At 45.2% G+C, this 26,266-nt stretch overlaps 3 protein-coding genes across 3 annotated transcripts; all 3 read right to left on the reverse strand.

Moving 5' to 3' along the window:
- Positions 1-15,744: 15,744 nt before the first annotated feature.
- On the reverse strand, positions 15,745-17,648 carry LOC129595318 (uncharacterized). The gene is made up of 4 exons (XM_055492283.1): positions 17,496-17,648; positions 17,250-17,434; positions 16,619-16,754; positions 15,745-16,551 (listed from the first exon to the last, which is right to left on the reverse strand). The coding sequence occupies exons 3-4, from the start codon at positions 16,691-16,693 to the stop codon at positions 16,063-16,065; spliced, it is 564 nt and encodes a 187-aa protein (XP_055348258.1). The 5' UTR covers positions 16,694-16,754; positions 17,250-17,434; positions 17,496-17,648; the 3' UTR covers positions 15,745-16,062.
- LOC129595295 (BTB/POZ domain-containing protein 3-like) lies at positions 17,246-18,633 on the reverse strand. Its single transcript, XM_055492251.1, has 5 exons — positions 18,473-18,633; positions 18,274-18,396; positions 18,199-18,205; positions 17,496-17,603; positions 17,246-17,434 (listed from the first exon to the last, which is right to left on the reverse strand). Exons 1-5 carry the CDS (start codon positions 18,631-18,633, stop codon positions 17,246-17,248), a joined length of 588 nt encoding a protein of 195 aa, XP_055348226.1.
- A 3,020-nt stretch (positions 18,634-21,653) lies between these two features.
- Positions 21,654-26,266, reverse strand: LOC129595267 (BTB/POZ domain-containing protein 6-B-like). Its single transcript, XM_055492217.1, has 6 exons — positions 25,818-26,266; positions 25,612-25,734; positions 25,339-25,498; positions 24,813-24,997; positions 24,536-24,671; positions 21,654-22,503 (listed from the first exon to the last, which is right to left on the reverse strand). Exons 1-6 carry the CDS (start codon positions 25,970-25,972, stop codon positions 21,997-21,999), a joined length of 1,266 nt encoding a protein of 421 aa, XP_055348192.1. The 5' UTR covers positions 25,973-26,266; the 3' UTR covers positions 21,654-21,996.

A 26,266-nucleotide genomic window follows, 5' to 3' on the forward strand; every position in this document is an offset into this window, starting at 1 on the left:
CCAATGACACCAGTGTAGGTCTTCGCTGAAGACTCTACACCGAGGAACACTGGCGACTGAACTCTTGCACTCTTTCACAGCTAAGGAAACAGCACGGTTCTTCGCTGAAGATACCGTACCGAAAACCGAAGCTGGTTATCCGCGTCCGATGGAGGGAAATTGCACCGCTTGTGGTGTGCGCTTTGCTGTTGTACACACCTGTGCCTTACTGGTCACAGAAAACACGTCCGATAACAGGCCAACTTTGCCTGACACAAATCAAATCAATTCAAATCAGAGAACCGCTGTCGGCTCTGCTACCATCTAAAGCTAGATCCAGAATGGATCCAGAGACGGAGACAGAAACGGAATCTATCCCGTGGAAGTGAGCGATACGACCTGGATCGCGAACTATGCGGAAACACAAACGTCGCGCCGTAAATCGCTGACTTTTAATAATATTGAAAGTCTGCACAACAGAAATCAACAAGTGATCGGCGCAGCTCGATCGTAAAACGTAGAGCCCGTTCAACAGTGTGCAACACTGTGCAGCACGTGCTATGCCGCGCCCACTATCAAAACGCAAGCCAATCAGAAGAGACACAACACAGACACGTAATCCAAAGGCGTAGCGCCACAGGCGTAGCGCCACTGACGTGAACGCTAGTGATCCCGGTCTCACACCATCTATTCAGTTTGCTGCAAATCTGACTACTCACCTTCTGAATGAAGGTATGGCCCCAACCCTGAAGATTCTGCATGCAAAACTGGCATTACATCTGTCAGAGAGCCGGCTTCTTCAAGCAGAACGTTACGACCAAAAACGTGTCAAACAAAGAGAGTCCGTTCAAATGAAAAAAGAAGAAAATCAAAAACTGGCGATCGAGCAGACGAACAGCGGGATGCGGATGTTGCTGCACGAGTAAAAAATTACATCGGCGACATTGTCAAAACAACTCCCAAGAAAATGGGCCGTCCTTGCAAGACGAAAGAAACCACCTCCCTGCGCAAGCGTGGACGCAACTGGACAGACAGCGACAGTACGCCTACCAGAGTATCTGCTAGAAAAAAAACCAAACTTTATTCTAGCGGGGACGGTGAAATTTGACTTTTTTCTGATGTATGTTGATGTTGTTTGTGTATTTTCTGATGATTCTGATGGTCAGAATAAAGTTGAGTGTGGATGCAGGTTTTTATTAATTTTCATAAGACACGGATACATACAATGCAGATCGAAAACAGTTAATCATAGTAACACAATTCACACAGTGATATTTTCGAAACATTTATTACTGCAGATCAGCGATATCCTTCAAGGTCACATTGGCATCCCCTTTCTAAAAATTTAACAGCTACATAAGTAAAGAATGTATGCGCTGGAAAAAATCTATACACAGACAGTCACATTTCGCTCTAGCACAGTAAACGCCGAATCGTGGTGGCAGTACGCTATTTTGCTTCAGCATCACGGGCGGCAGTGCTAATGTTGCCTAATGCAGCGACCAGCCGAAGGCGGTTGACATTACATTCTGCCAACCTTTCGCGTTGGCACCGTCTTATTCACGGAGCGAAATGCGACTGGTAAAGTGCATGACTACACTGAGTGCACTCACATCGACTCCGGCAATTTTGTCCGGAAACATCTTGCGAACTAGCAGCAGGAATTCTTCCGGATAAACCGCCGTTTTTGACACAACGCCCGCTTTCTAAAATATTTATCAAAAAGTTTTCATATGGTACTTCAATATTTAACAAAAATATCAAAATTATTGTATGTGCTTGCAAAACAGACCGTTTATTACAGTTATGTAACTGAAGGCGCGGAATAAGTTTTCGTACAATAATGATCATGGTTGTTTTTTTAACGTTTACATTCCTATCATTGGCCAGTGCCGAATAAAAGAGGAGTTATGTAACCTGTTAATTCAATAACATTTTAGAGAAAGACGTGTAAGAAGTATTGCACAAACAGTATCCATTCAAATAGCATCTGCGCGTACACACCTTTAGTTTTATGTACATCTTCCGGTAAATGTGAGCACGCTTAGCTGCGTCGGAATCTTTTATTCGGGCAGCTTCCCGAAAAAGCTTTGTCAGCCAAAGCGGAGTTTCCAAACTGTCAATGGTGTTGTACGTTATCTTACGTGAGCCGCAATACATTACAATAATTACGTGTAATTTCACAATGAAATAATGCTCAGAAATTATATCAGTGATAATTTTGTACCTGTTGTCTTTAAACAGTGTATGCAGATCAAAGAGTTCCGGCAAAGCCATAATCCAGTGATATGTGTAGTCGTGTACCAGAGCCAAGTAATTAATCCCTTATGAAAAGCAGTGCTTCAAGTAATAAAGTAATCTCCGGCAGTGCCATGTTTTACAAGACGCAGGTGTCCCTTTGCGAAAGCTGACAGACAATGGAGGATATGTAATCAAACCTGAGCGTAACAGTTTCCCCTGCGCTGTGTCCCTTTCTGCGTGAACTGGAAAGCGAATGTCCAGCGCCACATTCAAGACGCGGATCTGACCGCGCGATGTGCGAACAGAAAAACAATTGCTGTGAAAAAAAGTCCTGTTTTTGTTCTCGAGTGTACCAAAAGTCTCGTTTCTATTCGTTTTTTTTCCAACTTTCTCAGTAAATGCCAATGTAGGCCAAGATCGTTTTTACTTTTTACACCGAACGGCTTATCTAGCTTAATTTTGAAATAAGTTATCGAATTTCAAAAACTTTGAAATTCAGTTTAAAATTTTAAAACAACATTTGTACGGTGGCTCCGTGTAAAAACGATCCTTATGTGAATGCCCATTTTTTGACAAAGTTTGAATTCAATAGGGTAATAATAAGACTTTTGGTACACCGAGGCGTGTTTAGGATTTATCCTCTTTTAAGTTTCCATTAACTTTACAACCGAATGTTTTGCGCGTATATCGTTTTCACAGTCATGCCACCAAATCGCTCAGCTAGTGGATGCAACAAAGTAATTTAAAAAACGTAACTGTTTGCGCGCAAGTAACGCAGGTTGTACAGGTAGACATGAATTTGAGGCCATGTACCGGCATATTTCCCTTAAGCGATTGTTTAGCGGTCGTTAGCCGCGAATTAGAGGAGGAGGAGGAATGCTTCAGTATTATATTGAGAACAAGAAAGTTTTGCGAAACTTGAAATGATTTTTTTAGTTTGTCATAGAAGGCGGATCCGCAGAGGACGCCGAGCTACGACGCGGGTGAAGCTGGCGGAGTAGGAATGGATGGCAACCTGTGCAACCTGCTATACACTTCCCAGTTCCGATTCAACGAGCGATGAAAAAAATATTATAGTGCTTTAAAACGGCAGTTTACTTTTTGCAATATACCGTTAATTGCTTTGTAAACACAAAGCAATAGAAAACCATTTAAAAATCGGAATCTTTTTTGATAATTTGACTGTCTAACGGGAATATTTGATCCATTATCAGCATTTAAAGGCTGCACGACTAATAGTGGCACCTTGAAATTAGAAACAGTTCGATCGAGCGCGATGGTAAAAGTAAGAGCTTTTTGCAACTGGGCGAGAAACTTGAATGATGATCATTGACTGGTGCAAAGGATTTGCTCTGGAGCTTACTCATTTCCGGGAAAAAAATTTTAAAAATTTCCAGTGATCATGTCTAAGATTTTCCTGACAATCGACGGGATGAAGAAACAAAAGAAGAACTAGAAGGGACAGAAATTTAAAGCTGGTCATTTTTTACTATAGTCTGTAATCAAACTACTGATAATTCTATAATGCCCTCAAAAATTTACTTACGTAGATCTATAGGAGTAGTAGGTAGTTGTAAACAGTTATTTCTCGCAATTTGCATTGATTTTTGTATCGTTTATTTATTCCGCGCAATTTGCGCGGGGTCTACGAGGACATTTGGGTGCTGTGAACATACCCTGCACGATTAGGCTGCGATGAACAGCTGGTTAGCCGTAGCTCGCAACGCTACTGATATCACAGTCTGAATGCAAACGGCTGTAAATTTAGCCGGCTGTTCATCGCAGCCTAATCGTGCAGGGTATGTTCACAGCACCCAAATGTCCTCGTACTAGTGGTATACTAATTTTCTAGCGCTGCGCGCACTTGCAGATCTCTTGTTTCCTGTTTATACCGATCATGCCCATTAATACAAGCTTATTCAATTCAGTCTTCGTTCTTGAAGACGATGAAATCAGGCGGCATGGGCTTGCGACAGACATGACGGACGATGGTCTAATTATCAATAATTAGACCATCGTCCGTCATGTCTGTCGCAAGCCCCCACCTTCTGCCCCAAACAACGGCTGAAATCATATTCATTCGACCGAATTATTCAGCTTAAACCGATTCGAGGAGCCTATTTAAAACCTGGCTCGACAGTTGCTATACAGTTCTTGGTGGAAGAGACTCCGGGCCCGTGGTTTGTAACCCCAGGAGAAATGTTTCCTTCTGAGGTGCCCCTAGAGCTATCCGGCGGGACGATAATATGGCACACAAACAGCACGCGCGAAAATAAATCCTTGGATTTTGTGCCTGTTAAATTCATTTGCTTGCCAACGGATACCGGAGAGATCCAGGATCGGATTGCTAATCGCGCGGAAACGGAGACAGCTGAAAAACTGTCGGTTAAAGATCTAAGTGGCAATATTATTTGTCGCATGGATTTTGCCAAGCGCACCATGGATCTATTTCAGGAGTTTCCATTGCTGTCCCCTGGAAACATAGACGCAATTAGGGATGAAATGAATAAGTGTGAACTCCCTAAACTGAATTGTCCGGCATTCATAACTGCACTAGACACTAAGAATCTCTCGTACATAATAATCGCGTAAGCCTTAATCTTTGTTGAGTCCGTCAGCTCAACGCACTGATCCAAACTGCCATGACTATGTATCATTCGATAGCCCTTAAAGTGTAGATTTGCCATCACAAATCCGTTTTTCAAGAAAAAGTTAAGTTTGAAGGAAAACTTTCAAAAACTTTAACATACAAAGTCTATGGGAAAACCCAAGAACCCACCACTGCTAAACCGAACACCTCATCACTGTCTCAACAGCCAACACGCTTTTTTGACAGTTTCCATTCAGATGGATGGAACTTTTACGTTCCATGACAGATAATATTCCATCGTTTTTATTTATATTTCTCATCAAAATTTAATTTTCAAAAAAAATTAAACGAAAGAAAGAAGACAAAGGGGCTGCGAAAATTCTGCGACTGTTGGATGGTTTTTAAGTCTGATTTTAAAAATGTACCTGACCCCCGCACTGGGTTATTTAGTTTCCGCTTAACTACGCTGTGAAGTGCCTTCCCGGGCGGGCGCGATTGCCTTTCGTGGCAGAATTGCCCGCGAATTAAGGCAAATTTGCTACTTTTTCGTTTTCAGTAAATAAGGCAAGGTGGTGTTGAGAAAGACAAACAGGGAACTTGGAATATTTAAGATTTGCTTCTAAGGACAGCAAGCTGTTTGCGTTGCACGTTGTGTTTGGATTAAAGAACCTGTATACATACGAGTATCAATGCAAATCCCACTTTCTGCTCAAGCTAAATCAGTTCAGTTTAAAAATGGGTAGGGTGGAATTGATGTGGAGCGAATTGTACTATGTAAGGCGGAATGCTTCATTGTTAAGTAAAAAAGGACAAATGAATTTTTCAGTGCGCTATATAGCATGCTGGAAAGGGCGCAAACGGAGCTCGCGAAGCAGCAAGCACGTAAGAATTTCATTTAAAGTTCTCGCTTTGAAAAAGAATTACCGTAAAAGCGAAGATGGAAAGTTGGAAACCCAACGAAATGCGTCTGTTCTTATTTAAATTTAAAGTTTGCAAATGTGCTCTGTGGTTAAGGCAGTGGTAAAAAAGAAACGGCGATAGCAAGTAAAGCGGTTGCTCTGTCAGTGTCATCGTTTAACTGGGGTAAAAAGGGCACCAGTGGTATTACTATTCAAATTGGGATTTATAGTACAAGTAAACTGTTATCGGATAGTCTACGGCTCTAAAGCTTTAAAAAGCGCGGAATGACAAAAATGGGAAGGAGAGCAACTTCTAATAAATTTACGGATGCCCTGTTCAGCAGGTGCACGAAATTTAAATGACTGATAACTGATCTGGAAATTAAAAAATAGGTGGGGAACTAATGAGGAAATTTCTTGTCTTTAACACGCAGAATTTTGCATTTCAGGTTTAAGGTCATCTCTGCAGTCAATTAAAGCGGCAGGCAAATTTTTCAGTAGACATTATCGTCATCTGTGACTTTGGTATATTGTAGAATTTTACGCTTCGTCCTTAAAATAAAGGGTGGTATTATAGGCACCCCTTTCACCCCCGTTTGCTTTAGGCATCTTCTTTTGCACCCTGTTTTACTGTAGGCACCCCTTTTCAGTTAAATAGATAGTTCTCGCACCCGGTTTTTTCCGCCGACTATAGGTACCTATTTTTAGTTATTTTCCGCATGACTGAAAATGGTTTTTTGACAGTTTTTTCGGTTCACAAAAATTTCTTCAACAATCTGATATGTGACTAGGTCAGGCATTCACATAAAAGGTGTACAAGGGAGTAGGGACCACATCCGACAAGGGACCGGTTTGGATGATCGAACGAATGGTTGGAAACGAAACATTTGACTACGAATGGTTGGAACGTTTCTCTTTGATAACGCTTGAAAGTAGCTTCGAATGCGGAAAAGCCAAAAAGGGCGGGTAACTGCAGGGTAGCCTTCTGGTAGACCAGGTCATCGTCAGATCGTGGATGATCTTCGGATGGGTTACTTATTACAGAATTGGACAATATGAACATAGAGCCGTGTCAGTTCTGCTGGAGAGCTCGCATGAATTACAAGAGAAAAAACCTGAGGTCGATAGTGCATATGACTTTCAGAAACTTCTATAAGGTCATGAAATTCGGTCTTAAAACATAGCACAAGAAAACAAAGGGTGAGCTTATAGCTTTTGCACGTGACAGGGTGCAGGAATTAATTAATGGAAAGTGGTGCCCACTTTGACTCAAAGCGGGTGCGAAAGGGGATGCCTGTAGATAACGGGGGTAAAAAGGGGTGCCTATAGTCACTTCCTAAAATAAAACCTGTACTTTACCTGCAGGTTGCAATTATGAGTTATGATTTGTCCATCGCATCAATTATTCCGCGCAATTTGCGCGGGGTCTGCTAGTACCTTTTATTCATAAATGGTAGAAAATACATAAAAATGGATAAATCAAGATCAGAGACACTGATATTCCAGTCGGAAATCCATTAACAGGAGCATTTCTTTAGCTAATTGCCATCATGGGCGGCTACAGTATACACCGTGACACCTGCAACGTTTAAGTACACAGTCATGTCACGAGAAGATATGCATTCCTGCGCTGCTTGGTCCCGTGACAAAGCAGCACGCACTTATGGGCTGGAAACATCTTCACATCGCCATGCTCGCGACCCACGGCAAATTCAATGTCGCTGAGCTCTCTGTTTGCCAAGACGGGCTTCATCCGACTGGCGATGTGGGGAACCGTGCCTTGACGCTCTGCACTGATGAACGATCACTGAAACATGGTTGAATGGTTCAGCACGAACCTACGCAAAGCTTCATATCGTAATATCCAACTCGGCTAAAAGTGAATCTGCAGATTGTAGAATTTAGTTTTTAGTCAAAACTGTCAGCTGTTCTTCGCCCGAAGATTCTCGATGTTTCATACAAGTGATGGTCAGGAGTAGGACACTAGTACTGAGCGCACGGATAACCAAAGTTTGCACGTAACAGTCCACCACGCGTCTGCCGTAAACCGCAGAATCTGGCGGATTTCAGCAGGGTTACTTTGTTTAACAAAGTATTTTGCAAGTCGGACTGTTGCACGGCATAAAAGGATTAGAAAATACCTGCAAATAAAACTGACAATAAGAGATATACATGACTACATGTAGCAACTCCATCGCGTAAACTGATTCGGGTGGCTGCTTTAGGAAAATTATTGAACTTTCGTCTAATAACCCAAAGGCGCGCCGCGTTTCTATCATTTAATGATTAATCATTCCAAAGAAGTAGTACGATTTAAATGCCGGCTTTTTCTTCGAACTACAAAGAGAAACGGTACACTAATAACGACGCAAAGAATAAAAAAGTCACAAAGTAAGTAATCATTTGAATGTACGAGCATGGAGATGCACAGGTAGACAGTCCATAAAATACGGAAGAGATTACCGTAAGATATACGCCACACGTCACAAACTAAAGAAAAGATTGATCGTCGTCTATTTTAGATCACAACCAGTGGACTGATTTCTGGTCGCTTTCCTCTCTTCAACATATTCGTCGGCAATCTTCAGCTGCATACGATCCACATTATGTTCTCGACCGGCGAGGTAAACAATATGCCGACCGGCGCGCTGTGAGCCGTACATCGCCTCCTGATAATTCCCGTCAAGGTAGACGTACACTGGCAGACCACGCTTCAGAATGCCCGCAGCACGCACCCTATCCGTTGGCAAGAGCCTTCCTTTGGGTTTTTCCAAATTCATATCCGGCGGCGGGCTGGTACGCACCAAATTCTCCCCGGCAACGGTAGCAGGACGCCAGAAGCCGTTCGTGTATGCAACGAAGACCTTTTCCTCCGGTGTGTACAGCTGAGCACACCCGTACCTGGATGACCAGACGCGGTAGCGCGCACATTTCCGGGGTTCCGTGGGAAATTTCAGTTCTTCTGTGGCTGCAGCATGCTTGTACAGATAGATCTTACACAATTCTTCTGGATGTAGGATAGCCTTCTAAACGAAAAGGAACAGTTACTCGAGAACACCGCAGTCTATGCACAGTTTTGCGTAGTGACTGTGATCCCTAACCTTCACGTGTCCGTTAGTCAATTGCTCATCGGTCAGCAGCGGGAAACGGACCAGAAACAGCGCCGCGCCCAACACTTTGCGACGATTACCAATGGAAGGAGACAGTTTCTGGCGAGTGCAGGCGGCCGTCGCCCATCTACAACACGACACAACGGGATACAGAACCTTCAGTACATCATATTTAGAAAAGGTGTAGGTTGTTTAGAAAGACTGCTTCTTCAGCTCCAGGAGCTAAACACGACTGACTGACTTTTCTACCGCTGTGTAGACGGCATGCTCATCAGCGGACAGTGTATCCCGTCGCAGGATTATCTCCAGAGTCTGTAGTCCGATTTCCGTGAACTGATTTGACTGGAACACGGCTAAACTGCATTCATCGACAACATCCAAACATTGCTCCACGATCTGATCATAATCTGGCGCCCAGCGGAGCGCCTAAACAAAACCGCAGTGCCAATGAGTCACTGTTACGTACGTAGTGCATTTAAAGTACAGTAATTAACACATAAACAATAAAATTGATACAATTAAGGTGGTTTTGGTAGTTTGCTTTAATGAAGAGTAATTCCAAGTGTCGTTAACATTGTAATTGTAGCTTCTTATATACTCAGTAAAACAGTCAGATTGACTAAACTTCTGAGTAACAACTTCGCCTTTAAGGCCGGTGTATGACAAAGGGGCTGGGTGCCAACATGAGTAACAGACATTAGTAACGGTTACACTCATTTATTCTAACACCCCCTTTCACCCAGTCCGCGGTCATTCAGTCCATGCATCCCGAGCAGTCCGGTGATGGATTTGACCTTGATCCCTCCGAGCGCCTTCGTCAGCATGTCCGATGGATTTTGATCCGTTGGAATATAGCTCACCTCGATCGATCCGGCTTTCGTTTCCTGGCGGATTCGGTGGTAGCGAATTCCGACATGCTTGGTCCGCTTATGGAATTCGGGATCCTTCGACAAGGCAATCGCGCCTTGATTGTCCACATACATCTGGGTGGCCTTTGTCATGTCCACTCCGAGCGCATCCAGAAACGGTCTGCTCCACTCGTTCTGCTTAACTGCCTCGGCCAGTGCCATGTATTCGGCTTCCGTCGCAGAGAACGCTGTCACTTTTGCAGCTGGGAACTCCAGGCAACAGGTCCGCCTCCCAGGGTGAATACATATCCGGAGGTTGATTTCCGCTCATCCGGATCACCTCCCCAATCCGAGTCACAATATCCGGTCAACTCCATACTTGCTGTACCAAACGTCAAAGCCATAGTTAATGTGCCTTTAAATAGCGCATTACCCGTTTAACAGCTGTCCAGTGGTTGAATCCCGGTTTCTTCCCAAACGACGCCAGGCGGTTCACTGCGTAAGTGATATCCGGTCGTGATATGGAAGAGATGTAGATGAGGCAGCCAATCGCTTCCATGTATGGACAGCTATATGGCTCTTCTCCATCCTCAGATTTCATCAGCTTGACATTCGGATCCAGAGGAGACGTATAGGTTTTACTCTCCTGTAGTCCAAATCGCTGCAGCATGCGATTGATGTATCCCTGCTGGTTGATGCTGATGGTGCCGATCTTCCTGTTCCGACCGATCTCCATGCCCACATAACAGTCTGGCTCATGAACCGTCAGTTCGAAATCTTCTTTAAGTTTCTTCAGGAAATCATCCACCACTTTTCGCGTCGCACCACATACCAGCCCATCATCAACATACAGACACAGTACCATGTACTCCTTACTCGTACCTTTCTTCACGTAGACGCACGGATCTTCACTGCATGCAACAAATCCATGTCCAGTTAGTACTGCGTTCACTCGCTCGTTCCACAATCTTGGACTTTGCTTCAAGCCATATATTGAACGCTTCAACCGGCATACACGTCCACTACCGTCGTCGTACGTTGCCGGCTGGTCCATATATATGACTTTATCCAAGTCACCATTCAGAAATGCAGTCTTCACGTCAAACTGCACCATTTCCAGGTTGCGTGCAGCAGCCACCGCTAACACACAGCGCACCGATTCGTGTCGTACGACGGGGGCAAAGGTTTCGCCGTAGTCGATGCCTTGCGCTTGTGAGTAGCCGCATGCCACAAGCCGCGCTTTCCGCTTATCCAGCTCGCCATCTGGAAGTAGTTTCGATTTAAAAACCCACTTACACTTCACAGTGCGCCGGTCTGCTGGTAGCTGTTCCAAAGTCCAAGTGCCCGTTTTATACAGCGCTTCAATTTCAGCATCCATTGCTTCCTTCCACAGGTGCCCGTCTGCTCTCGACAGCGCATCCTGAACATCAACTGGATCTGCGGCCGTGGCCATTGCGCTCAACGCAGCTCCCTTGGCTCTGGTTTCCATGGGATGCGGAAGAGGCGGATCCTTCACCAGATTCTTTGATCCCGGTGGTCGCCCTGGCCGTCGCTTCTCAACTGCTGCCTTTTCTACAGCAGTCTCGCTTCCCAGCTCATCCTCCGCATCTTCCCACTCTTCGTCATCATCCCGCTCGCTCTCATCCCCCTTTGAGGCAGGATACCGTAGAGCAACTTCGGGAATCTCGTCGCCACCATCCGCGACAACCACATCTCCAACCCGCTCCACCTTTTTCGTTTCCCGGTTGAACACCCGGAACACTTTCGTGGTATCCCAATCGTAACCTACAAACAGTGTTTTTACCGACTTGGGATCCAGCTTCCGTCTCTGATCCTCCGGAACTTTCACGTAGGCAGTTGATCCGAACACCCGCAGGTGGTCAACTGTTGGCTTTCGGCGGTGCCACAATTCATACGGGGTAATTTCCAGCTTTCCCCGATTTGGCACAATGTTCCGTAGGTAGGCAGCGGTTGAGATGGCTTCATTCCACAGAAGATTTTTCTCACTTTTGTGATGTCCGCATCGTAGAGCAGCGTTCGCGCACTGTCACAGAGCGTGCGGTTTTCCCGTTCTGCCATGCCGTTTGCTTGCTTCACGTACGCCGGACTTCTTTCGTGCTTTATCCTCTGTTCTGAAACAGCGTTTCAACCTCCTGGTTGATGTATTCAGTCCCGTTGTCCGTGCGAATCGACAACACCTTTCTACCAGTTTCCCTTTCTGCTGTGATAATCAACTCTTTTGAATGCATTACCCACAGAGTGCTTACTTGGTAGTGTTCGAACCATTCTGTATCCGCTGCTTTCATCTTTGAACGTCAAGAGATATCGATGTCCTTCCCAGGAGTCTGCGCCCATATGACACACATCACTATGGAACCTCTCACCTGATAGACATTCCCTTCCAGCACTGCTGTCATGGGTGTTAGCCGTTTGCTTTCCCATATGACACGCTTCACAGTCACCGCGCTTCGAGGTCACCACCTCCAGGCCGTCCACCACCTTGTTGCGGACCATGGAGTCGACCAATGCGTCGCTGACGTGTCCAAGTCGTTGGTGCCAAATTCCCACAGGCTGCGCCTTCAGCGCACCTCCACTTGGCGGCACCACGCGTATGAAAGGTCGGTACGTTGTACCGTCACCTCGCACTCCACCCAGGAACGGCTTGCCATCTCTGCTGATTGTCATCTTGCCTTTAGCGTGGGAAAATGCGAATCCTTCTCGCTCCAAGGTCACCGTGGACAGCAGCGTAGTGTCACATGCATCGGGTGCATAGAAGACATTCTTCCAATCCACTTCCCGCCACTGTCTCCCATCAACGGACACTTCGACGTCAATCGTGCCAATATGGGTAGCCTTGATGCTCTGATTGTTGCCAACCACGAACGATTTGGGAACATCTAGCTTAACTAGAGTTTTAAACCAGTTGTATTTATTCGTGATATGGTCACTTGCCCCACTATCGGCGATGATCACATCCTCACTTCCGGTCGCATGCATGGCTGATACCATCATCGATTCCTTCTTGTAACCGTGACCGGACTTGTCCTGTCGCTTGTTGGTGACTGTTTCCCCTTTTGGCTTTGACCAGCAATCGGCCTCTTTATGGCCCGCTTTGCCGCAGTTGTGGCAGCTTCCGGTGAACTTCTTCTTCGCTCCAGTTGGTAGTCGCTTACCTTTTGCGTACAGCGACTCACCGGCTGGACTGGACCTGCTTCCTTCTCCCTGTCCCTTCATCATCTTTTCCGCTAGGAGCAGCTTCTCCCGGAACTTGGACATCTCAGGATTAGGACCGGCCATCATGTTCCACGACGACACAAATGACGCGTACTGTTTGGGCAAGCTGGCCAGCGTCTTACCGATCAACCAGGTGTCGGTAACCTTTTCCGGCTTCCCGCACGCGTCTATCTTCGCCGCTAGAACATACAATGATGCCATGAATGTATTTGCGTCGTCTACCTCCTTCCACTTGACTTCGAAAAATTCGGTCATCGCCGACATCAAGTCGTTGTCAGTCTTCGGCTCTTTCAGCTCCTGGATCCTCTTCAGAATCTCAGCGGACGTCTTGCAGTCCCGACACTGACTGAAGGTGGTATCATCCACTGTTGCGCGCAAAATACTTCTGGCTTTTCCATCGGCAGCTATCCACTTCAGGTGGTGCTCATGCGCCGCTTTATCCGTTGCCGAATCTAGGGGCATCGTCAGTGTCCCATTCACAACAGACCACAAGGACTCACCAGTCAACACATCCTCCACCTGTACCTCCATCGCGAGTAATTGGAGTCGTTTAACTCGGTGACCTTAATACTCTTCAACTGCGCCATTGTATTATCCACAACACAATGATAAAACAAACTTCACACAAACACTGCTTAGAGACAAGCAGGTCTCATAATCTGATACAATTAAGGTGGTTTTGGTAGTTTGCTTTAATGAAGAGTAATTCCAAGTGTCGTTAACATTGTAATTGTAGCTTCTTATATACTCAGTAAAACAGTCAGATTGACTAAACTTCTGAGTAACAACTTCGCCTTTAAGGCCGGTGTATGACAAAGGGGCTGGGTGCCAACATGAGTAACAGACATTAGTAACGGTTACACTCATTTATTCTAACAAAAATGTTCATATGCTTTGTTCCTATGCTGTCGATGCCAGCTGTACATTTCACAATTCGCATGTTTTAAAAATAAAAACTTCCTTATTTTTTGTCGGTAGAGATACGGTCGGCAAAGATACTATCCGTCTTCAGCAAATAGTGTAACAGTTTCCATGGGTCAACTTCGTTACCAGCAAGCAGAAGGAAATAAAATAAAAACTTTTTTATTTTTTGTCGGTAGACTCACGTTTTCGAGAAACATCAGGCAGGTATCAGGCGTTATTTTCTCGAGGACGAAGCTGGTGCAGCGTTCCGCTAGCCAGGGCAAATCATACTTGTCTGCGCAGTACATGGTCTGAATAACGTTCTCGGGAGTGAGATTCTCCACTGCATCAGTGTAGATGTAGCTGAAAGTGAAGACAATATGCAACGGTCAGTGATGTTCGTAAAACGGCTATCTGCCGTACTCGTGCGTACAAAAGGCAAAGACACTATCCGTCTTCAGCAAATAATAGTTTCCATTTGGATTGGATGGCTGTCCGGAGGTGTCGGTGCATGGTGTGGAAGTGAAAAATAGTTCGGTGGTGGGAATAGGCAGTGGAGGTATATCTGTATAGAAAAACAGGTTAACTTCAGGTAACCATCAAGTAGGTAACCATCCATAGATAACCATCCATAGGTTAACTTCTTCAGGTAACCATCAAGTAGGTAACCATCAAGTAGGTAACCATCCATAGGTAACCATCCATAAAATTTTAATAGGCAATAGCCGTCAAAGTAACAAGAAGTGCAAGCGCAGGCACACTACGTTAAAAGCTGGACCGAAAACGCCAAACGTTTCAACCACTAAGGATAGAAGGAGTATCGGTTTCCTAAACCTGCGTACTTCCGTCGCCATAGGTTAACCATCCATAGGTTAACTTCTTCAGGTAACCATCCATAGGTTAACTTCATTACCATCAAGTACAAGAGCAACAGTTCTCTGTTTTCGGTACTTCACCTGAGCATGTTTGCAAAGGCTGTTGGAAGAATATCAGGGATTTGGATGACATCTAGATTGTGTTTGGCCAAGGTTCCGTAAAACATAGTGTAGAAGACATCGCTGCTAATGCTCAGAGCGAACCTGCAACGTCAAAATACGGTAGATCATACAAGAGCAAAACAAGCATCGCTTCGCTGCTTTATCAAATGAAAAAAAGCAGCACTTACTTGTGCGCTGGGAAGATTTTGGCGCATCCATGATCGCCACCCACGGAAAATGCAATATCGCTGAGCTCCGCACAAGCCAAAACAGCCTTCATCCGACTGGCGATCTGTGGAACTGCGCCTCGACGCTCTGCACCACTCGTAGACGTTGTAAACGACGACTGAGACATGATCCAGCTACTTACAAACTTTGTTTTGCTGCACAAACAACGAAACAGGTTAAATCCAGCTTGGCCGAGACTCGAGAGGGACTCCGACACCACTGATCCTAATTCCTACCTACTCTGTACTGAACTCCTTTGGAATTTCCAAAGATAAAATTGAAATAGCATAACAGTGTACAAAGGAAAGCGTAAATTTACTGCTGGCAAACGGAAAAAGCTCAAAATAAGAAATACACAGTTACAAGATACTGCCTTGGTCAATGTTCAGTAATTTCTGTAGAAGTACTGTCCAGTTCTCCTATACAGCAGAGTGAGACCTGTCATTTGCTTGGCCTGTATTTGGCAGGCAGTCCCTCCACTTGGTGATCACCAAGTGTGTACGACTGTACGTAACAGCCCACCACAACTCTGCCTTTACATCGCTAATTCTCGCGAGTAATCTTTTGCCACCGAGAAGTATTAGGCGTCAGAGTTTCAGATCCCGTCAGTCCCAGTGATCGGAGCGTTTCGACCATTCAGATACAGCTTATCCTGAACGTATCCCATGTCATATGTTTCGGTGGTTATTGTCTATAACTTAAAGAAGGCTTTTCTGCCTCCCGAAAGGATGATAATTCAACTTTTTAAAGGTTTACGTTGTCTGCATAAATAAAAGCGTATAGTCAGCAGAGCAAAGTCTGCTCTTCCTCACAGAACCTGACTGCTTACAAAATAATCTGACAAGAAGACACAGTTGTCATGCATATGAAAAATAAAAGCTAATACAAAAAAATATAAATAAATACACATTTAGATTGACTTAGAAAAATATGAAAGCAAAAATGCAAAATCAACACACCAATCACAACCTTAACATAACACCCATCCCGCAAAGCCGGCAGGCACGATCCCTGGGCGATCTCTGACTGGAAAAATGAATCAACAGATATCAGTTAATTGGCAGAAGCAGTAGTCTGCGCTTTCCATAGCTCAGCTTCCTTCTCCGGGATGATCAGTTCAGCGAATTCAGCGCTGCGCTCGCGGCCCGCCAGATTGACGATGTGCCGCGCCGCGCGTCGCGTCCCATACGTCCCCTCCACGAAGACACTGCCGTCGAAGGCCTCAACGCTCCGACCGCGTTTCAGGATATCCGCGGCCCGGATGATATCCTCCGGCGGGGCCGTCTTCTCCTTCATCAGCTGCGAGTACCATTCCAAGACAAACCGCGCATCCTGCATCCCCATCACCTTCGCCGGGTACCAGCCGACTCCACCCGGGCATCTGACGAAGACTTTCTCCCGATGTTTAAAGGCGGGCTGGTCGGTGCGGTGGACTGAATACACACGCGGATCCGTGCGAAAGGCCGCGGGCTGCTTGGCCAGCTTCGTGGTGTGCTTGTGCACGTAGATGTCGCGCAGTTCGTTCAATAACAGCAATCCACTCTATACCATTTTATTGGTCAGCAGCACGTTGTTATTTAACTGTACCGCGACTGAAACAGCATCTTACCTCAATAGGACCGTCAGCCAACTGGGCGTCCGTGAGTAGCGGAAATCGTACTAGCGACAAGGCCGGTCCCAACATCTCACGGCGGTTAGCAGCGGATGTGTCCAGGTTGTTGCGCGCGCATGCCGCGGCCGCCCATCTGAAACAACAATTATCGATATCAATATGCACCGTATAACAGCCAAAAAATGTAGGAGCACGGCCGGTGGCGTGCATCACTAACCAAGCTACTAAATACCGTGATTATCGAATTTGCACCTTTCGCAAAAGCAAACCTCCGCTCTTACCCGTTGTAAAAGTTTACCCAAACCCCAAAATTAACTCTCAGGGAACGTTAATGATTGAACAGTTTTATGCGCTCAGAAACACTGAACACTGTACAACGCAAGAAACGGGTATAAGAATGTAAAACGAAAGTTAAGTAACTGAAACTGCTGCGCTAAATTTAGTTTAAGGGAATGCGCAGTTGACAGGAAAAATAACACCCCCTTCCTATCCAAAGCTTGGTTTTTAAAAAAACTAGGGCCACCCCGTCCCTGGAATAAGCTGTTTCTCGATGACGTTTGAGTTTTTGTACCAAAGAAGGGCGAATTCGACAATTACGGCAAAACGGTGTTGTTCTTCCGTTGCTTACTTCTCAACAGCCAAGTAGATAACATTCTCTTCTGCCGACACAGTATCACGCTGCAAAACCGTCTCCAGCGTGGTCCGTTCCAGTTTCGGCCAGTAATCCGATTGCAGAACGGCCGCGCAGAATTCGTCGACCAAATTCAGACATCTCTCAATCGCAATAGAACAATCCGGGACCCAGCGTACGGCCTAAAAACACGTAGAATAAAACACGATTCCAGCTGTAAGGTGGTGTGTTAAAGGCCCTTACATTTTCCAGGTACGTCAAACAGTTGTCGGGCTTCAACTGAACGAGGACGAAGTCAGTGCAGATCTTCGCCAACCACGGTAAATCATATTTCTCAGCGCAGTACAGGGTCTGAAGAACGTTCTCTGATTGCAGATTCTCCACCGAATCAGTGTAGATATACAATGTACGACAAAAAGAGGTTGAACCGATCAGTCGGTCCGCGGTTCAAAATAACCTCGCAACGACACGCCACCACTAAAACTTGGACGCTTACTGACTACTTTCAGACGCTCGCGCTCCGTGAATATCAATGCAGCTATTAGTTGCATATCAAAGGTGAAACAAATTTTAAACTTTTTGATACTAAACCTGTGGCGGTTTATGGCGAACCGCACAAATTCTAGCCATTTTGCTTTCCCATAGACTTAAGCATTGATTGCAAGCCAAACGGTTATGCGCACAGATCCTATGCTGTGCCTACGAGAAAGCAAAATGGCTAGAATTTGTGCTGTTCGCCATAAACAGCCACAGGTTTAGTATCAAAAAGTTTAAAATTTGTTTCTACACCTTTTGATATGCAACTAGTATAGCTGCACTTTGATATTCACGGAGCGCGAGCGTCTGAAAGTAGTCAGTAAGCGTCCAAGTTTTAGTGGTGGCGTGTCGTTGCGAGGTTATTTTGAACCGCGGACCGACTGATCGGTTCAACCTCTTTTTGTCGTACATTGTAGCTAAAACGATACAATATGATCTGTTTAAAGGCTAACAAGCGTTACAACATGTTCGCACGTCGCCCCACCTGAGCATATTGGTGAAAGCATCGGGAGGGATATCGGGAATATCGATGGGTTTGTCCGTGAGCTCGACCAAGCTCCCGTAGAACATGGCATGGAAAACATCGCTGCCGACGCTCAGCGCCAATCTATCGTAGAAAACACCACGACGTTCAACGCTTCTGCAGCGGAAACTCCTTGAACGCGTTGCAGACGAGTACTGGCTTGTGTGCGCGGAGGAGCTTCACTTCACCACATTGGCGGCCGACGGCGAATTCCACATCCGTCAGCTCGCTGTTGGCCAGAACATTTTTCCACCGACGGGACGTCAGAGGCAGTGCACCGCGACGTTCGGAACTTACACACGAGTCGGATCGCTGCGCCATGATGGCACTTGCAGGTATCCTGCCCCGATTCAAGCAATTACTGCATAAACAAGCTGTTGTAGTCGCAGACTCGCAGTCAACAAATAAAGAGAGGAAATATCCAATATACGGCAGTATTCTGGATGTGGTTGTGTAACTCTGCCGAGGTCCTATTCTGGAAGCTAATATGGGAGTTCTGGAACCCCGATTAAAGACTCGACGATCAAATCTACAAGCTGAAGCAGTTGTAGAAAATTCAAAATTGTGAAAGCCGATGTCATGATGGGAGCTGGGATGACACAGAGACAGCTATTCTTTTGGCAAGTCAAATGTATGACTTGCCACAGCATGTCATTCCCAGAGGCGCCGAACAGCGCACCACAATCTACTCGATCAGCCCACAGGCACGTACCGTCGAACAGCATTCTCGTGAAGAGATGCCCTGCTGCAGTTTTGCAAAATATTGGTGCTGTGGATCGTTGGAACAATGTGTAACAGAAGTTCAGGAATAAGGAAGCACAGTGGACTTCAAAAAAATGCCACAGTCGGTCCGTGACGGCCAGTTTGTTAGCCATGAACAATATTTCCCTACTTAACACTTCTCTTTTGCATACAGTCTGAAAAGCGCTTTCACTAGATCTACATCGGTATACTTTCCGGATGCCATTTTACGCCATTCTATGCAAACAATGCCCAACCGGAAGAAAAGAATAACCAAACCATTACAAAATTAAAACCATAACTGCTGGAGCACGAACGACAACATACGGCCGACAAAATTTGTTTTTATTAGTCGGCGGCCGATTGCCAGCCGGAAGTGGCTGCTTGAGAACAGTTAAGTGCCCATATGCGTGCGTTTTTGTAATTGTGGTTACACAAGTGTAATTGTGGTTACCTTTTTGATATCCACTGTATATCGGTGTTACAAGCGCTACCTATGCCACATGTCGAATGCACACATCACTCCTTTGTTATTATGCACCTTGAAACGAGCTTTATAGCCGCCTTCCGTATTCGCGCTGTGCTCCGGTCTAGGAGTGCACAGTCTGCTGCATTTTCCAAGTTTATTTATTTGCTGATTTACAACCACTTATCCTACAGAAACGTATTTCATCAGGAAAGGATGATAGGAACCATCCATGTACTGTGCTACGCCACGTCGATTGCGCAACCTACCGGCAACTACTGACGTTTACAAGCGCTATTCCCGTGCCGGCGTGCCGATAACGGCCGGCATGAGAATTGGACTTGTGAACGTTAAAATCGTCAGGAGCGGCGGCAAAAACAACAAAACGTGGTGAACGGAGTGAAAGGTACAGAAGGTAGTGTGCGCAAAAGGCACTTTACGGAGAAAAGGTGGTGCAGAAAGTTGTGAATGGAGTGGACACCTTGAAAATATGCTAAGTAATTTGTGTCAAGTTTTTCACTGTACGTCGTTTGGCTTAGAAACTTGCCAGTGGAAAATGGTTGGATTTTGTGGTTGCACAAGGTTAGTAGGATACGCTTATATTAAGGGCCTTTAAGGCTATTTTTGTACGGGTAGGCCTGGATGAGCTTATCGCTATATTCAAGTACAGACGGCAAAAACTCCCACGTCCGAATAAGTGTCCAGTCACCGGGAGATAGTGGCGCGAAGCAAGTCAAGAGCCTAAGTCGAAGCCTGAAGTATGTCTGCTATCGAGAAATCGCCATTAATGTTAACAACTGCCCAGTAGCTGGCGGTATTTCGAACCCAGGGCCAATGTACCATGTGAGAGATACACGCGGGATCTGTCAATTGTGAATCTGGAAGAAGTTATCGCCACCACAATGTTTGCACTTTCCAGGCGAAACTCCGAAAACTAAACTTCCGCTTCCAACCTTGGAACCGGTTCCAAATAATCTTGCTGCTCGCAGCCTTCGGACTAACCATGGCTTTATTAACAATAAATGCCGTGTTAAATTTAGCCTTGTCATGCATCCATCTGACAATTTAAACTGTTGCTGTGCGCTGCAAACCTATCGAGCCCGCCACGGTAATGTCAGTAACACTGAACACAGTACTGTAGCTACTGTTTTTCAATCCTCTGGATACTGTACCGTCTGTACGTTATTATACGCGTCTATGTGCTGCACACTTACAGTGGTCGCCCTTTTTAAAACAGGCTTGCATTATTAATTTTCTAATATAACTGAATAGCCTACATTGATTTTAATTACTGATGCTGTCAATGGTGCCTGAGAAGGGAATTAAATCGCGCAGCTGATTGTAGCCACCGGATTTCCGGTTTGTGGGCCAGTGGCCTTATTTTCCCAAAGTAGAACCACAAAATATAGACCTTGAGCGAATATCCACGAATTCATGTACTCGTACTCGGTACTACCGAATTCCTTCACCATGCTGTAATCGGTGTGATGTACGTTATCTAAGCTGACTAAGCAAAAATAATTTTCTGCAAAAATAATTGCAAAAATAATGACTGCAAAAATAATTTTCTGATGCATCGGCTTAGTTTAGCGAGAGTGGACGCCGTCATAGTCTCCAAAAAGAACGGGAAGTAATGCCGCACTTTTGCAAAGTGTGCTTGCATCCAGTTAAATGGGCAACCACCGACAAAGGACAAACATATATATTAAGTACAACGTCCTTCGGACATCGGTGGATATAGTGATCTTGCCGATATCAGGAAGATTCAGCACACAGAAAAATAAAACGGTGTTTCGTATACGCAACTGCAGCGAGGACATGCAGTTTCTGTTCTCGGTACATTTTGCGATCGAGAACAGAAAGCCGGCATATAATGTCCAAAAAGAACCGGAAGTAATGTCGAACTTGTGCAAATACTACTGGTATATAGTGTCAATGCAACTGCAACCACCGACAAACACAGAAGTATGTATACTTCTACTACATGTACAGTCTGTATATAGATATAGCATGCTTATGAACACAGTCACTTTCTGATTGTACAGTATTAATGCAGAGTATGGGCAACAAAACGTCAAGGTAGGAATCTGTTTGATTACAAGGGAGACGATCTACCGACACCACTCTACCGCGTTCTTATGGTACCCGTTAGTCACTTCAAAAAAATAACACCTAAATTTTGATTCTCTGCTGTGAATTGTAACATCAACACACACTACATCGATAACTATACAAAAGAACAAAGCAGTAATGGAATGCATGTAGGTATACAAACTAAAAAAGTACAGAGGCGAATGCAAAATAAAAGCACAAAGGATAAAAAATAAAAGCAATGACAAGAGCAATAATCAGTTCCGTAATCATTTCATCATATGTATACCATCCATGAAAGTGCTACCTAAAACATCATTCCGGATTTTTCCGACAAACTGAAGCAATTTACCACCGAGTAATCCGATTCCCACGCACGTCCCCCACTACTTTTTGGCCGCCTTCCACTGTTCAATCTGCTTGCCGGAGAACTTGAGCTGCATAAAGTCCACATTGTATTCACGGCCGGCGACGTTCACTGTATGCCGTCCAGCGCGCAGCTGACCATATGTCGCTTCTTTAAAGGCACCCTCCACGAAAGCAAACAGCTGCTGTCCACGCTTCAGAAGATCCACAGCACAAGCAATCTGGTTTGGCAAGGCGAACTTTCCCACTGGTATTTCCATCTTCAAGCCAGACGGTGGACTGGGATCCAGCTTGCTCTCACCGGAAACTACTGCCGGATGCCAGTATCCGCTCGTGTACAGAATGAAAATCTTTTCCCTCGGCTTGCACGACAGATACTTGTATGAACTGGAGTCGTCCATGGAAGCGACGCGAAACTCATGGGTCACGTATTTCCGGGGCTTTATGGGAAACTGCAGGCCTTCTTTGGCAGCACCATGCTTGAATAAGTAAATCCGGTATATTTCTTCGTGAAGCAGCGTAGCGCACTAAATAACAAACAGTATTATCTACATAATCGACCGAAGCGTAGCGAAGGTCTTCTATGTTCAGCGTTTATGAAAAAAGTGGTGTCCGTCGGTCACCGCCACTTAATGCACACATGCGCAGGTTTATTATCAAATGCACGTATGCGCGCTGACCGTATATACTCGAGCCGCAAGCAAACTATGGTGTCCGTCGGTCACCGCCACTTAATGCATAAATGCGCGGGTTTAGTATCAAATGCACGTATGCACGCTGGCCGTATATACTCAAGCCGCAAGCAAACTATGGTGTCCGTCGGTCACCGCAACGTAATTCACCGCAACGTAATTCACACGTGCGCAGTTGCCTTTTCTATCAAATTCCCACATGCGCCGTGGCCGTATATACACCCACCTTATATATTCTGGTGGTATCCGTCCGTCGGTCACCGCATCAAAAGTGAAAAGGCACAGTGGCCGTTTATTCTCGCGCTACATATGAATTGTAATGACAGTACATTGGTCACCGCCACCGAATGCACACATATGAACGGTGGTATTTGTTACCGTCTGCAGTCTGCGTACACATGCGACGTGACCGTATAAACTCGCAACCGATGGTATCCGTCCGTCGGTCACCACATACAAAACAGAAAGGGCTCAGTGGCCGTTTATACTCACGGGCCACGGCTATCGCCAGCCGTGGTGTCATTTGTCTGGTACCGATGCCCTTTGGTTACTTTGCTATACATATTTACAAACTGTATACAATACTATGAATTATAACCATTCAAATACAGACAATTTGAGCAAAATTGGGCAGCAGAAATATCAATGGCCAGATTATGGCAATAGCCGTTCCGTAGTCCGTCAACGAGACGGCTGTTGCAAACTGCCGCATTTTTCCCAAATCGCTCAATTTGCTAAAATTGCTTTTGAATACTTTAGCCGCTCGATGATAAAGCACTACCTGGTCTGGTGCGAAAAAACTCAAACGATGGTCGATGTATTGTATTTGGCGAAATTAAAGCAAGGCAAAATTATACCAGTTGCCGTTTTTGTGATACTATGTAGATAGAATTTTGAAACGGCTGCCTTACAATGGCACAGCCATCCGCTGGGTCAAAAGAACTTTCTTCGTACTGTGGTCCAAGGGTGCTGCCCTTAGAGGGGATTTTCAAAATTTGCCACTGTGACTGTAAGAGATGACCTTCAAAATCTCTTTCCAGACCGTCTCCTGTACCTGCCCATCGTCAAACAGGCAACCTTCGGCAAGAATGATGAAACACGAAACGGAAATCGTGGTTTTTACATTAATGTATTACCTTACCGTTGAATACCTAAACTGCCCAAGCGTTAACAATGCATCACCACGACGAAAAAAAAAGTTCATCGAAAATTAATCTTATTTGAGGAAAACTACTTTTGATTAAAATTATTCGTGCGAAATGAGAATCATTGTTACCGAAAACTTGATAGATGTGTTTGGCAGTAAGGAACACATTAATTGTCTGAGATTCAAAATGGTGAGTCCGGCATGAATAACATTGAACCGTCATACCTAAAGAACTTGGCAGAGCAAATTTACGCAGTTTAGGAACAACCAAATGTTCATCTGTCCGGGCGGTTTTACCGGTTATAGATTTTCTATGTACTTTTAAACGTCTACCTTAGTAAAGTGGATGTTGCAGAGTACAGCAAAGTGCTATAACCGGTAAAACCGCCCGGAAACTCAGACTTCGAAATATCGTATTTGGAACTATTTACAGTACTTTATCCTGCAGAGCTGCATCAAATTTTACAGTCACTTTACTAATTTGCGGCAGCTCTGCAGAAGCCAAAGTACTTACTGCAAATAGTTCTAAATCGATAATTGTAAACATCGTATAATGGACTCCTACCGCCAACGACCTAATGCGAATTATCTAATCCTGATACGCTTCGGTCATGCAGTGCCCGCCAAAAGCGAGAGCACTTTCCTAGTTTTATTGAACGTGGTATTTACTCACTATTTCGTAATCCGATTAAGAATCAGTACCACGGTGGATACTCTAACCTTTATTTGTCCCTTGGTCAATTGCTCATCGGTCAGCAGTGGGAATCGGATGAGGAAGAGAGCGTCGCCCAGCACTTGTCGGCGGTTTGCAGCGGAATGAGGCTTATTTTGGCGAGTGCAGGCAGCCACCGCCCATCTACGCCAACACAGTTGGAGTAACAAGAACATCGGTTATTGACAGATTTTCTGTATTTGCTAGCAACTAGATGTCAGTAAATGATGCACCTATGTTTCTGCCTGTTTGACGTGTTAGCGAAGCGATGCAGCGCTCACTTACTTGTCCACGGCGCCGCAGATAACATTCTCGTCAGCCGACAGTGTATCCCGTCGCAGGATCATCTCCAGCGTCTTCTGTCCGATTTCGGAAAACTGTTTGGACTGCAACACCGCCATACTCGACTCGTCCACAACATCCAGGCACTTCTCCACAATCCAGTCACAGTCGGGCGTCCAGCGAAGCGCCTACATACACAGAACCGCAATATGAACTTATTCCCTTACGGAAGTCGGTCGACAAACAGAAACCAGAATATGAGCTAAGTAAAACGTGTAAAATAACAGTTGAAAGGGAGTATTACATTGAAGAACCGAAAAAGAAAAACCCTGACACCGCTCCATTTCAGATCCACTTAAAAAAAGCACAACGAAAATGCAGATAAACAGAGCAAGACAAAATACCAAAATACAAAAAGCTGCAGTAGAGACCGAAAATTTGTGTTTCACTGAGAAACATTTAAAGTGAATTTTCCATTCAGTCAGTTTATGCTAGTGAATCTTGGGATGTTTAACGTCTGTACACTTACATTTTCCAGAAACATCAGGCAGGTATCAGGCTTCATCTGCTCGAGGATGAAGCTAGTGCAGCGGTCGGCCAACCAGGGCAAATCATACTTGTCCGCGCAGTACAGAGTCTGCAGAACGTTCTCGGGCTGCAGATTCTCCACCGAATCAGTGTAGATGTAGCTGCAAAGGGAGCGAAAATACCGTTGAAGTTGGCGAGTGGATTTCATTCTTAGCAGCTAAAAGTTCCAAGGAGGCACAGCAATACCCTGACACTCTGCTTCGCGCTAAGGTACCTGAGCATGTTGGCGAAGGCTTCGGGAAGGATTTCCGGGACTTGGATGATATCCAGATTGTTCTTGGCTAAACTCCCGTGGAACATGGTGTAGAACACATCGCTGCTGATACTCAGAGCGAACCTGCAAATACACCAGCTCAAGCATGTCAGGACAGGACAAACGTCGCTTTACTGCACTGTTGAGTGGAGAAGAGCATCTCGTACTTGTGGGCTGGGAAGATCTTTGCTTCGCCATGCTCGCGGCCCACAGCAAACTCAATGTCGCTCAGCTCTGCGTTGGCCAGAACAGCCTTCATCCGACTGGCGATGTGAGGAACTGCGCCTCGACGTTCTGCACTGATAAACGACGATTGAGACATGATGCAGCGGCCCGCGGGAAACTGCCCAGGATGACAAATACAGCAAAATCCTACTCGGGCGGAATTGACTCGGTAGATTATTGCTGAATTTACAGTTTAAAATGGGAATCTATCAAACAGTATAAACCAGCAAAGAATAAATTACCGTGCAAAAAAAGGCTAGATTCTAGAAGTCGTGAGTAGAAGAGTGAATTCCTCAGTAAAATGTAGAAATATCGTAATTTATAGAAAGTAGTGACAAGTTGACAACTGACAAGGTCTCGATTTCCTGCAGCTTTGCAACCGGATGTGCAC

The sequence above is a fragment of the Paramacrobiotus metropolitanus genome, unplaced genomic scaffold (genome assembly GCF_019649055.1).
Source record: "Paramacrobiotus metropolitanus isolate TYO unplaced genomic scaffold, Prichtersi_v1.0 Parri_scaffold0000076, whole genome shotgun sequence".
Classification (NCBI taxonomy): Eukaryota; Metazoa; Tardigrada; class Eutardigrada; order Parachela; family Macrobiotidae; genus Paramacrobiotus; species Paramacrobiotus metropolitanus.